A 13,572-nucleotide genomic window follows, 5' to 3' on the forward strand; every position below is an offset into this window, starting at 1 on the left:
TGCAGAAAATGTGCAAAAAATATTATACTGTAGCAATTTTTAAACCTATAATGAAAGAAAATGCCTATGGATTTATAGTGCCCCTGTGGGAAGCACAGCAAACATTTTCATGGACAAGTACCGGACAAATTGGTCAAAACACACAGTTTATAATGAGTGAAACTTTAAATTATTTGTGCAACAACCCTCTCTTTAAAACATCCTATAACTTGAGTACTATAAACCTTGATTTTTATGTTTACCTCATTAATGCTGCTAGTTAGAAAAGAGAGGCTGGTAGAAAAAAAAAGTGTGTGACAGGTGCATATTTGAATCCACCGCCACAGTGGTTGGAGGATCAAAAAGTTAAATTCCAATCCTGATATGTAGTACATGCGATATATATAAATATACACAGGTGAAATTATGTTGTGCTGGCATCTGTACATCTGCTTTCACTTTGTCAGTAAAAAATTTCTTTAATGACTAAAGATTATTTAGTGAATACACGTTATCGTGTTAACAAATACATTAAAAATCCTAAAGACTATCAGTGCTGTCATAATTTTTCCAAGGTTCTACATAATTGGTAGGTACTGATTTTTCTTTTTAAGATTATTTTTGGGGCTTTTGCCTTTAGTCAGACAAGAAAAGCTGAAGAGACAGAAAAGGTGGTGAAGACATAGACCAAACAGCACCGAGACCAGGAGTTGGTACCACCACCAGATCACTGAGCACTCCAGCCTCTGTATATGGACGCCTGCTCTACCAACCAAGCTAATCCAGCACTCAGATTCTGATTCTTTAATTTTTTAATTTTGAAGACTTGAAATAAGTAACCATACAACGTGATGGATAAAGTAGTATTTCTCAACAATAAAAGCTACAGATGACCAAACTAGCAAAACACTCAAAGATTAATTTGCATATCCACAAAAGGAGTGGTAAGACAGTGTGATAGAGAATAGTTCATGGAAAACTCCCGCACGCTGTCCAACTTGCAAAAAAGGGAATTTGTAACATTTCAGTGCTAGACCTTAACCAGGCAGACAGTGGACTGTTAGCCTGATGAATAAAATGTTAGAAAGTTTAAACTGTGTGTAATTTTGTTTTGAGAAGACGTGAGAATAAAAGTATGAAATTAAAACAAAAGACATTTTCTAAAACCCAAAAATGTTTATTATTAACAGTTGCTTTACAGTGTGAAGTATAAAAACAGGAAACATATCCTTAAAACCACTAATGAAAGGTTCAGCAATATAATTTCATATGAAAGGTATTCTTTTGTTTGGTTTGTAATTGTGAAGCAAAAAGTGGAAAATATAAAAACAGACTTGCAGTGCTGTATGAAGCACTAATGCTGTACATTACTCTTGTAACATTGTTGATATCACCTCATTTCCTACGTCATTATTCTGTAAATAACTTATTTACACACTTTGTTTACAGACAGCAAGTGTAAATACTCCATTCATCTTATGTACAAAGGTTCAAATGCTATCTAAAGTTATCCAAACAGAGGCTAATGGGACACACCTTTTCCTTCAAAACAAATACATTAAATCCATTTCAACACAGCCACAAAGTGTGGAAAAACAACTATGTACAATAAAAAAAAACTAACAACTATTTTCACTGTTCACAATACACCATTCATATACATCTGGGTTTATAAACTGTAGGTTGATGCTACAAAACCTGACATGGTTTGTTTTACTACTGGCCAAAGACATAGCGGTTATTGATTATGGCTTCAATAAAAAAATCAAAATAACCTAAATGGTTTAGAATGGAAAAAGCTTCCAAAACTCTATTCTAAAACCATGAGTAAAAAATGGCTTTTGGTTCAAATCTCCTTCTATAGCATATCTGTTGTTACATTGACAAACCAGCAGAAGGCAGTCTTGTCACACAAATCTGTTCATCACAGTACTCAGTTCAATCTAATCACTATTTAAAAGAATCAAAGCCAAACTGCTCTCCTTATTCACATCAAACATCACCAAATGCACACTTCTAATTTTCTAATAATCCAATCAAACACTTCATGCATCCTTCAGCCAGCTTTTACCTCCAATTAGGAGCTCTTTCATAATTCATTTCTTGACATAAAATGGGGCTTTTAAACGTTTACCAGTTCTACTGTGGTGTGTTTGTTCTCTGACAGAGAGCTCGAGGGCGTTTCACAGCTGGAGAGGCTCAGATGACGACGCTGGTGCCACTGCGAGAACTCTTGTCCTGAGAAAAACATACTAACTTTAGATTCAATTCACCGACATTCAGCATAACTCAGACTGGTTAGTTTGTTTACACAGCTCCAGAAAAGACCAAGACACAACTTAAAAAATAAGGTTTCTCTGGTTTTAGTATGTAAAGGTTTGTAACTGGCTATGAAAACAAAAGAATACAGTGTTTGTCAGACTGCAAAAAGGTAAATAAAAAAAGAATATTTGATTTTTATTTCTTAACTGAATATCTATGCTTTAACTCAGGGTTCAGAAATCTGTATTTGATAAGATCATCCTGATTTTTAATTATAGTTATAATAAATCTTGGCATGATGTCAACCAGTCTTTTCTTTACTACTGGGCAAGGAAGCCCGTAAGGGGGGCAAATTGGTTAAAATTACCAAGACAACTGGCAAAATGAATGTAAGGCAGCAAAACCGGGTTAAAGGTGGAAAAAAAGTGTAAAAAGTGGCAAAAATGGAGTTAAAAGTGGGACAAAAATGGCAAAAAGAGGTGAAAGCAGTATAAATGGGTGGAAAAACAGCAAAAAATAAGGTTAAAAACAAGAAAATTTGGTTATACATGGCGGAAATCAGTAAAAATTGAGAAAAAAATTGAACAAATTAGCAAGAATATGTGAAAAGTTGCAAAAATTGGTTGAACTGTCAAAAAGAAGGGACAAAACTGGTTAAAAAGTGGCCAAAAAATGGCACAAAAATCGGAAAGGGGTGAAAAAAGTGGCAAAAGTGGGAAAACACTGGCAAAAAGGGATGAATAGTAGGAAAAAGCAGCAAAAATGGGCAAAAAGCAGCATACATGGCTGAAAATGGATAAAAATATCTTGTTAAATCTTGTTAAAATTGGCAAAGTGAAGTGACAAGATTTGACTGAAAAAAAGACAAAAGCGGAGAATATATGATTAGGCTTAATGTGGCAAAAACAGTGGCGAATCAGTCAAAATTACCAAGACAAATGGCATAAATTGATGTAAGCCAGCAAAAATGGGTCAAAAGTGGCAAAAATGAGTAAAAGTTGGCAAAAAGTGTAAAAAATGGCAAAAATGTAGTTAAAATTGGGACAAAAATGGAAAAAAGGGGCAAAAAGTAAAATCAGTGGGTGAAAACAGCCAAAAATTAGGGTTAAAAAACAAGAATATTTGGTTATAAGTGGCAAAAATCTGTGAAAATTGGACCAAATAAGCAAAAATGGGTTTAATGTGGCATTAAAGTCCCAAAAAAGTTGCAGAAACTGGTTAAATGTAGCAAAAACAAAGGTCAGAAGTGACAAAAAATTGTGGAAAACGGGGGGGGGGGCAAAAAATGGGTTAACAATGGAAAAAAGCAGTCGCAAAAAAGGTAGAAAAAAATGGTGAACTGGGTTAAAAAGGTAGAATGATTGAATAACTTCAGCATTCTTGCTCAATAATAGCTTGAGACACTTTTCAGCAAAAGAAAGGAACTGTTAGCCAGGATGCTAGCACCAATGCTACAGATCCAACAAACAGAGGGACATCATCTATAAATCACAACTGGGGGGAACCCTGTCTCTTGGGGTTTTCAGGGGGGCAGCCAGTTCTGTGGGCAGGCCTACTGCTGCTTGATGTTAAGTCATGCCAGGTGTAAAAAGTAAAGCAACTCTGCCTTGTTCCATGGCTGGCAAGCTGATCACATAATTTGTACCTGGTACCTACTTCATGTATCAAAATGTAAGGAGCATGGTAGGAAAAGGCCTCCATGCATGTAAAATCTTGAGTGATCTTAATTTATCATAACCTGACAACAGATAGACTACTTCACTGTAACTTGCATGAGATATATTTCACATCCATTTGAATGAACACCCATAGTCTGTGTTTGGTGAGGGCAGAACCTTTCAGAATAATTTCAGAGGGCGATTGGACAAATATGCTGTCAATCTGAGCAACAAAACATATGACATAGTAGGCATGAGCAGCTCCTTGATGTAAACTACATAATAGGAAGCCATTACTGTTGTTCACTGCCAGTGGATCTAGCTGGTGAACCAAACTCTTACTGAAGCAAGCTGGGAGAAGAGCAAAAACATTTTCTTCCACAAAGTCTTTCACTTTGCTCCTTTACTCTTCTTTTGATAAAGAAATGTCAACTAGTTCTTATAAAACTGCCACTTTAGCTTCATACGACTAATCACTTCACCACCCCACCCCCCCCCCCCCCCCCCCCCCCATTGTTTATTGTTTTGCAGTAGAGCTAAACTCTGCCTAAATCTAATGCCTCGTTCTCCTCAAATGATTCTGATTGTCCTGGTCATTTTAAGACCCAGGACAAAAGTTTCAACGTAAAGCTTTACTAGTTGAATTTGCCTAAATACTGACATGGAATAGGGCTGATTCATTGGTTTTGCCAGGTTAAATTCTATAAGTGACCACTTAAAAAGGTAGATTAGGTAATATAGGTAATATAGTAGTATAGTATAGTAGTAAAAATGTATAGTAAAAAGGTAATATAGTAATACTGATTACCTAATTCTTCCTGTTAAAATATCAGATTTCTGTTGTTTAAAGATGAAGAGGAAATTTGTCTGATACACTGCACCTTTGTGCTTTCATAACCAGTTGTCATTTCCACAAACACCTGAATAAAAAATAGTTTTAAATCAAAAAGAAAATGTTGATTCAATCACAAACCTTCAAACATTAGAACCAGACGAAAACAAGTTTATTTTTTCCTGATGTGTATCTTTGAGTATTTGTGCTTTTGTCTCAATATAAGTGCATAAGAAAGTGTCTATTAACTAAAGCTGTGTGTGTCTTACAGAGTAGCGTTCGTTCTTTCGTGCTCCCGGTTTCTGCCCAGGCTCGTACTCGGAGTAGCTGGGAGGGTTATCGACCCAGCCTCCTCCTCTTGCTCTTCCTCTTCTACCTCCTCTCCTGCTGCTGCCTTCATCATCAGAGCTCCAGGACCCTCCTCTGGAGCGGTGGGTTGCAGGGGGAGAGTAGTTTCCTCTGGACCTGCTGTCAAACACGTCATCCCTGGACCGGGAGCGGGGTAGATCCATGCCTCCTCGTGTTCTGCTGTGACCTCGCCCATCTAGTGACTCCTCGCTGTAGCTCCTGGGAATCCCTCTGGACCGGGTGGGAGAGGGGTATCGCCTGGCAGCTGCTCCTCGGTCAGGGCGTCCGAATCCACTGCGGCTGCTCTCGCTGGAGCTTGGGGGGCGAGTTTTGGGTGCAGGCGGTGGGATTCTGCCCGGCTGCGTCTCTCTTATTGGTGGTAGTGTGATGATGCGGCGCTCCATTGGGGTGTCATCGAGGGCAGAGATCATGCTGGGGGGACCCGGAGAAAAGGGGATGTTGGTGCGAATGTGCTGAGGAGGAGGGGGGATGTGCTGAAGGTTTTGTGGGGGAGGAATCTGCTGCAGATGCTGAGGTGGAGGGGCCTGTGACTGATGAGAAGATGGCACCACGGTAAAAACAGACAGTGGAGTGAACGCAAACAAAGAAGTAATGCAAAGGCACGACCTTAACTTTACAGTAAAATAAAAAAATACAACAGCTGTGCCAAAGTCTGACAAAACAAGGTCAGTATACATGGATTTGGTAAGTAGACTAAAAGAAATGAAACCACACACTCATTCCCTACTCCCTATCCACTGTACAGAGAGCAGCATATAGTGGACTATATGGTGGACTCAACTGCAAAACACAAAAATGATTTCGGACACTACCACAGCCGCGGGCGATGATGTCATCGTCGTCTCACAATTAAAACGTTTAGCAGCAATGGCTCGTAAATTTCCTTGACAACGGCTGAGGATCAAAATTAACGGTAGAATTTCACTGAAAACTGATACAAAATGTAACGTATTCTCACAAAAAATAACATTAATAGATAAAAAAGTTGTCTCTATAGTGACAAAATAATATACATTTTTTTGTGTATTATCCCTTATTTTTGCAAAAAGATGATGGTGTCATGTCTTGTAACCATCATAGGGGGGAAAGTTACTCCGTTTTGAACCCTTAATATTTTCTTACAGATTTGGTAAAACCAACAAACAAAAAAGCATTAAAAAAAAAAAGTTTTTATATATGTTCCTGTGCTCATCTCGTTCGTCCATCATGTTTGAGAGCAGCAATCGCGATGCATTATGGTAAATACTGCTGGGCTAGTGACCATCGGTTGTTCACTACTTTTCACAATGCATTGTGGGATAGAACGAATGCACTATATAGTGAATAACAATGCTCACTCAGAATTCGGACACCACTACGAAATGGTGTATTCATTATATAAGTAATAAATACAAACGGTCATGAAAACTTTACTTTGGCAACTAAGCTAGCTGTGGTGTGGGACTTCTGCAGTACAATATTTTATTTTATTTTTAAAAGTTAGGATGAACTAAAATTACACTGCTTATAGTTTACCCATGCACATACCTACGGAAGAGTATTAGGGCCACTGAAAAAAAAAATTTGAGACAAATTTTTTTTTTCAATTGTGAGAAAAAAGTCAGAATTCTGACTTTTTTTTTCAGAATTCTGACTTTAATCTCAGAATTCTGACTTTTTTCTCACAATTGGAAAAAAAAAAAAATTTGTCTCAAAAAATTTTTTTTTCAGTGGCCCTAATACTCTTCCATACATACCAAAGCTATACCACAGTGAGTAATTTATTCAGCCTTGTAGGAGGTAATTCCATACTTAAACAAAGACAACAGGGATGGAAGCAGCATGGTGTTTACATAAAAACAGTTGGAACAAAATAATCTAATTGTCTTTGTTTACATAAAAACAACATGAGATATCGGGAGGTGACATACCTGCAGCAGAGGACTGGTCATGTCCATCCCCCTCACCTGGCTTTCCAGGTAGTCAAGCATCTGATTAGTGCTGGCAGGTGTCTGGTTGCCATGGATGCTGGGAGGGGGCATGCTGTAAGCTGAAGACTGAGGAGGAGGGAGGGGCATAGGCTTCATGGGGATGCTTTTTCCTGAAACAGATCCTGGAAAGACAAAAATAAAGTTGATTTATACAGTAAATATCTGTGGAAGAAAATTAAAGACTCCATGGGGTTGCTGTCCAACATTTTTAAGTGACATGGAGTGTGTGCATGTGTGTGTACCTGCATAAAGCAGCGGGTTCATCTGAGAGGAGGCGTGGCTTATTGGTCCATAGACCGGCTGTCCTCCGACCCAGGGAGCCATCGCCCTCTGAGCCTCTTTCATCATACGATGCTGCATGACGGCTGAAAGACAGGGACAGGATGTTGGAAATACACGACTTTTGTCGTTTTTGAAAAGAAAACAACTCAATGCTGTTCTTTGTTCTTCTTTTAACAAAGATATGTCATCAAGTTCTGATAAAACTGGCGCTTTAGCAGCATCCACGCTAATGCCTTATGCCATAATTGCGCCAGCCTCTTGTTGCTACTTGCTTACGTCAAGACACCGCCGCGCCCGAAAGTACTGCCCCGCATCGCTGATTGGTCCTGTCACTTTTTAACCAGGCCCAAACTGTTCAGACAGGAGCTTTGCAAGATGGATTCGCCAGAGGGAATTACGTAAATGGGCATATCCATCTGCTTTGCAAGCTTAATGTTTATACTGATGATGTGCTATAGCTGACTTAATGCAGGACCACGTTATTGAAATCTGTGTTTTCACTTTCTTCTATGAGCAGTGCTGCTGAAATAATACATTTAATACTCAGCAGTATTTATTCTTTTTTGGTGTTGAAGCATTAAAGCAACAAGAGGAATATTTTATATGAATGCCTCAAGATACTCTACCTTTTTCGGGACAGCAGCACTGCTGAGGGCAGCAGGGACAGCGGACGTAGCAGCAGCATATATGAGGGCAGCACTGACAGCAGCAGATAGAGAAGAGGATGATGAGGAGAAGGGCACCGATGATGATGAACAACACTGTCAGCCAGTCTGAAGGAGGACAGAAAAAGACACAGACATAAGTCAAAAGACAAGACGTCTGGTTTGATCAAAATGTTTGATCTTCTTCTGGGGTCAACCTACAATGGCGCTGACATTTAGGTTAAAATACATAGAAGAAGTGATAGATAATGGTGACAATTTTAAGCCTCTTCTACAACCAGTGAAAGATTTTGGACTGTTTCTTTTCTTGTTTTTTTTTTTATTTATTTATTATTAGAATTTATTTAACCAGGAAAAAGTCATTGAGATTAAAAAACATATTTAAAAGAGTGTTCTGGCCAGCATAGGCAGCACCAGAAATAACAATGGCACAGACATTTAAAAAACATCGCAATTACAATCAGAGAGATATCGAAATAATGTTTGTTTCTTACGGTAAACGATGAGCTTGACTTCTTTGTCAGAGTCTCCAGTCGTGTCTCCAGCAGCATCAACAGCGCAAAAGTAAACTCCATTATCCCACCACATCACCTCATTGATCACCAGGTCTGCCTCTATTCAAACACAGTGTTAACAGAATCAATGTAAAACATGTAGATAAATGTTCCTCACTCCATGAAAAAGACAGCAATAGTGAGCTACAAGTACGCTTAGCTCATGATAACAACACAAGACTGAAATGGTAAAGATGAGAAACTCTGCATTTTTCCCTGCAATTCAAGAAAGATATGCAAGTTTGATTAAAAATTTAGTGTTGTCTCATATTTCAACCAAATGCTAGAAAATTTCTGGTATTATCAATAAAGGTTAGATCATTAAGGATTATGATTATCAGTATTGACAGTAAAACACATTTAAATTATTTTCAAATGTTGCTAATTTCATTAAATGTTTTGACTAGATGTAATGACCTCCAATTGAAGGGTATTTATTCTTAGAACTTCACTACAATGTTTGTACTTATGTAAAATAAGCCAATACTTCAACTGTAAAGGGTAAAATGACTAAAATATGACCTAAAAGAGATGCAAATTTTGTCTGCAGATTAATAAAAATAATAAGAATAACTTTATTTGTATAGAACTTTTTGAAACAAGGGCTGATAAAGTGCTTTAACATGTGAAGAAGCAATCAGAGGAACAGAGCAAAAAATCCCAAACAAAAGACAAGGACAGCAGAACCAATGACATCCAAACAACATCAGCAGGACCCAGACAAGAACCTAGACAAAAACCTGACCAAGGTAGCAGCCCAACAGCATCATAAGACATTATGACGTGTGCTGCTGACCTCTTGGCCAGGTCACCCTTGTAAAAGAGATCTTGATCTCATTGAGTTTTATCTGGATAAAATTAAGGTTAAATAATAAAGAACCCAGACGATGAAATGCCAGGACATCAGTCAGAGTGCAGGCATCATGAGGTACTATATAACTCAGACATTATCTGAATGCAGATATCACATTGACATCATAAGTACCATAAAAACAATAGCAACCTCAGCAACACAGGAACCCAGCTACACAGGTTGAGACCGAGAGGACCAAAATTTAAGATAATGTGACAATTTTAAATAGAAACAAAGAGGAACAACACAAATAAACAATAAAAGGCAGTAAAATGTGCCAAAACAATTAGAACGAGGGCCAGTAAAAAACAGTAAAATATAAATTAAAGGGACAAAATCAAGATAAAATCCCTTGATAACTAAAATGGGAGTGGAAAATAAATATAATAGCAAACTTATGAAGAAGAGAAGCAACAAAAGAGATACAAGCATTTAAAAGAGGATGGCAATAACAATAAAAAACAGTCACGGTGACATGAATTGAGGTTAACAAAGAATAAAAACAAGTAAAAGATTAAGAGGAAATGAAATACACTAAGAAATGAAACAGAAAAGTTGAAAATGCTGTGAAAAGATAAAAATTTTGTGGCTTGGACTTAAACTCAATCTAAAATGCCAGAACTGACTCTGCACACCTTTGTTTAACTTTCAGCAGTGGTTGAGCTACATTTAAAGCAAACTTTAAACACTACAGTCGTCGTCTTCAAAGCCACGCTGAACCTCAAGGTTTGAATTTTTCTCGTCATTGATTTGACAAATTGTCTGAATGATACAATGTCTGTCTGAACTCACGGTTTTGGATGGTGATCTTCCTCTCACGGTATTCTGCTCCCAGCGTCGGCTCACTGCTTCCTCTTTTCTGGATCACAGTGCGTACTGTGCGCTGTCGATCGGGACAGTCATTGGAGGGGTCCTGTCCCAGCTGTAGAGCAGACTGGTACGCTGAAGACCATAGGCAAAGTTTTTATTCAAACAATGGATTCATCCGATAGTTTTCCCCTTTTTATGCCCAAGGCACAGCTAAGATGAAGCCAAAATCTCAAGGCATACCATATCCATAGAAAATAACCTCTTTAAAACATCCCGTACCTTGGGTTGTTGCACAGTTGCAGTAATAGTGTATGGTTGTACAAATTCCCAGGCACACCTAGACTTCACTCAAGGCATACTAGTGTGCGTCGCTAAAGCATTTAGGAACCACTGGATTAAGCTTTTCTATGATGAGATTCATCTATGCCTTCTTTTTTCATATCTGCTTATCGGCTTAGTTGTTAATATGATTTCTGAAACTTCTTCTCTGCTTCCCTCACATCCCCATCACAACGCAGCTTCAGCAGATGACTGTTCAACATGAGTCTGATTCTTCCTGAGGCTGCTCTAACACTGCTAAATGTATATAAAGGTTGTGCTCATGGTGGATTAATTATAGAGATGAAAAAAATTAGATTTTGCCAGTCTGTGGATATTTTTACACTCATTTTTCGCACATATTCATGGTTCTGCTTCAACCTCTTAAACCAAATGATTCACATAAAGTGACATTCTGCCAGTGTATACAGCAGATATGTTGAATGTTATTAGCAAAACTTTTTTGCATCTTTTAAAGCTACTATCTGCCTTTACTGACATTATGCCAATAATACTGTGCATTCCTCACTGATTAATGTTGAATGTTAATTTTTGTAAATAATATAACAAAAATAATGGTTTAAGCCTGCTATTATCTAAAGGAAGATGTTATTTATGATGCATTTGTGCTATACTAACAATGACTGATCAATGAATGTGAAGTAATGTGTTGTTGTTATAAAACCACCTTTTTCTCCGTTTTGTATTGACTGAGTCTTACCTGTGGAGTAATACTCCAGCACAGGGTCCTTGCAGAAAGACTTGAACCTCCATGTGACCAGGACATCTTGGAGGTTTGCAGAGGTGGAGAATTCACAGCGGAGGATCACTGAGGCAAACAGAGCAGTGCTGCGCTCTGTCTGGGGGACGTTCACCTGAATACACTCTGACACTGTGGAGAGATTCCATAATTATAAATGTTAGAGAATCTAAGAGCATCTAATCTGTAACTACTATAGTAACTACTTTAACTACTATACCACTATTACTCCTCTCTATTTCAGTATCATTATAGTTGCTCTTGTAATCAAGGCCCCCCATAAGGGCGGATACAGGGGAGAGCTTCCTGGGGTCCAGTCAAATGGGGGGCCCATAGATGTTGGCAAAATCCTGATCTACTGTAAAGTTCAGCTTGGATAATATTTCATATCTAACCTGAATAATAACCACTCTTATCAAAGCAACAAAAATTAGTTTTATTATTACCTCCGCCAAGGAGGTTATGTGATCGGGTGGGTTTGTTCATTTGTTAGTTAGTTAGTTAGTTAGTTTGTTTGTTAGTTTGTTAGCCACATAACTCAACAAGTCGAGGACGGATTTTGATGAAATTTTCAGGAAATGTAAGAAATGGCATAAGGAAGAACTGATTAGATTTTGGGAGTGAGCCGGATCACGGGCTGGATCCAGGAATGTTTTTAAAGGATTCTTCACTATTGGGAAATAGTGTCTGCGCTGTCTGAGTGCTTTTCTAGTTTATTTGTGCTTTCGTAGTATAATTATTTTTAAATTGTAAACATTATTTCTTAAAAAAAAAAAATATTGGAGGTATTCACAATATGGATGGGCACACTGAACTAAACTATTAGGAAAGTAATTCCAAACTTCAAAGCTAAGCCATGGAGTGAACAAATGTCTGGATGCCAGAAAATAAAGCATAAAAAAACAGAGATGATTTTAATGAAAAATATTTACATGATTGATTAAGGAGGCATACAAAAGTGAAAAGAGGCAAAAACTAAACTAAACTAAACTAAAAAAAAAAAAACAGCACCCACTCTCTGGGCTTTTTAGGACCCATCCACTTCTACGGCAACCCAGCATGTTTTTTTTTTTTTTTTGAACAAGCAGACTTTTATCATACATCGTTATTCCTGCTAATACTACAGATAGAGACCACTGTTGCTATTAATCTTCCTTGTTCATTGATGTTTCTGTGTTTGTTTGAGTCTCTGACCCCCAACTCAGCTTTAAAAGACGGCTGTTGTGAGTCTGGTTCTGGGTCTCCTGTTGGATTAATGCTGGACTTTGTAAATCATTTCAGTTTCTTCTTAAACCTGTTCTTTTAGTAAAGTGTCTTAAGATAACATTTGTTATGAACTGCTGCTACACAAATTAAGATTGACTGATGCGTGTTTCTGTCTCTGAGTAGAAGAAATAGAGCTTACACGCTGTTGAAGGAGCATGGTTTAGTGAAACAGAAGATTACGTATTTCCAAAAATGTGATAAAGTGAAACAATGTGTGAGATGCCTCACACTGAAGAGTTCCTTTCAAAGTGGCAGAACCAGAAAAACTGGTGTCACAGACAAAGACACAGGAAATGGCTTACTGTGAAACTACCAAGCACACACTCGTTTACTGGAATGAAACTGGAATGAAACCTGTTGCGTGTTGAGTGTGAACAGGCCACGGAAACTCCATAAAATAAACTAAATATGGTTAAAATAAATGCAGGTTACAGCTTTGGTTAAAGGGCTTATTGGGCAACCGTAACCCATCTAAAAAGCTTAAAAATTTTAAGTCCTCGCGTGTAAGAAATACGAACGATAAACCGGGGAATATGTATTTATATGTTTTTTTCCCCAAAAGAATTAAGCCTTAAAAAGAAGCAAGTTTCACACCATAAACATGTCATTCTAACACAATGTGACTCTTTGTCAAATAAACAAATCCTGTCATGTGACCGATACCTTCAGTTTAGCTGGTTTCAAACGCGCTTTTTAGACCTTCAGTGTTAAAGTATGTTTGGTCGACTCACATTTAAACGACATAGGCCATATATAAAGTCAACGTGAATTTACCTTTGAGAAGCGACAACAAAAGTATCGCAGCAGGTAGTCTCCTCATGATGACGACACAACACACCTCCGAGAGAAACGTGAGGTCAAAATCTCCTCTGCTGACAGAAAATGTTTTCCAAAAACAAAAATTAAATAAATAAGAAAATAAAATGTCTTGTTTCCTCCGTTAATCTACAAACAAGCGCTCATCGTTTGGTCTTCTGTGTTTGTCAGAACAGTA

At 37.8% G+C, this 13,572-nt stretch overlaps 1 protein-coding gene across 1 annotated transcript; it reads right to left on the bottom strand.

Moving 5' to 3' along the window:
* Positions 1-1,154: 1,154 nt before the first annotated feature.
* On the bottom strand, positions 1,155-13,572 carry LOC121511965 (immunoglobulin-like domain-containing receptor 1). Its single transcript, XM_041790899.1, has 9 exons — positions 13,353-13,572; positions 11,274-11,444; positions 10,217-10,366; positions 8,512-8,631; positions 7,979-8,125; positions 7,313-7,435; positions 7,011-7,192; positions 5,001-5,630; positions 1,155-2,217 (listed from the first exon to the last, which is right to left on the bottom strand). Exons 1-9 carry the CDS (start codon positions 13,396-13,398, stop codon positions 2,179-2,181), a joined length of 1,608 nt encoding a protein of 535 aa, XP_041646833.1. The 5' UTR covers positions 13,399-13,572; the 3' UTR covers positions 1,155-2,178.

The sequence above is a fragment of the Cheilinus undulatus genome, linkage group 1 (assembly GCF_018320785.1).
Source record: "Cheilinus undulatus linkage group 1, ASM1832078v1, whole genome shotgun sequence".
NCBI lineage: Eukaryota > Metazoa > Chordata > Actinopteri > Labriformes > Labridae > Cheilinus > Cheilinus undulatus.

Excerpts from the sequence above, each read along its gene's own strand:
- LOC121511965 (XM_041790899.1), bottom strand. The coding sequence starts at position 13,398 with ATGAGGAGACTACCTGCTGCGATACTTTTGTTGTCGCTTCTCAAAG. Across the intron at positions 11,445-13,352 it reads TTTGTTGTCGCTTCTCAAAG|TGTCAGAGTGTATTCAGGTG; the intron begins GTAAATTCACGT and ends ATCTCTCCACAG. Across the intron at positions 2,218-5,000 it reads GAAAGAACGAACGCTACTCT|GACAAGAGTTCTCGCAGTGG; the intron begins GTAAGACACACA and ends TGTTTTTCTCAG.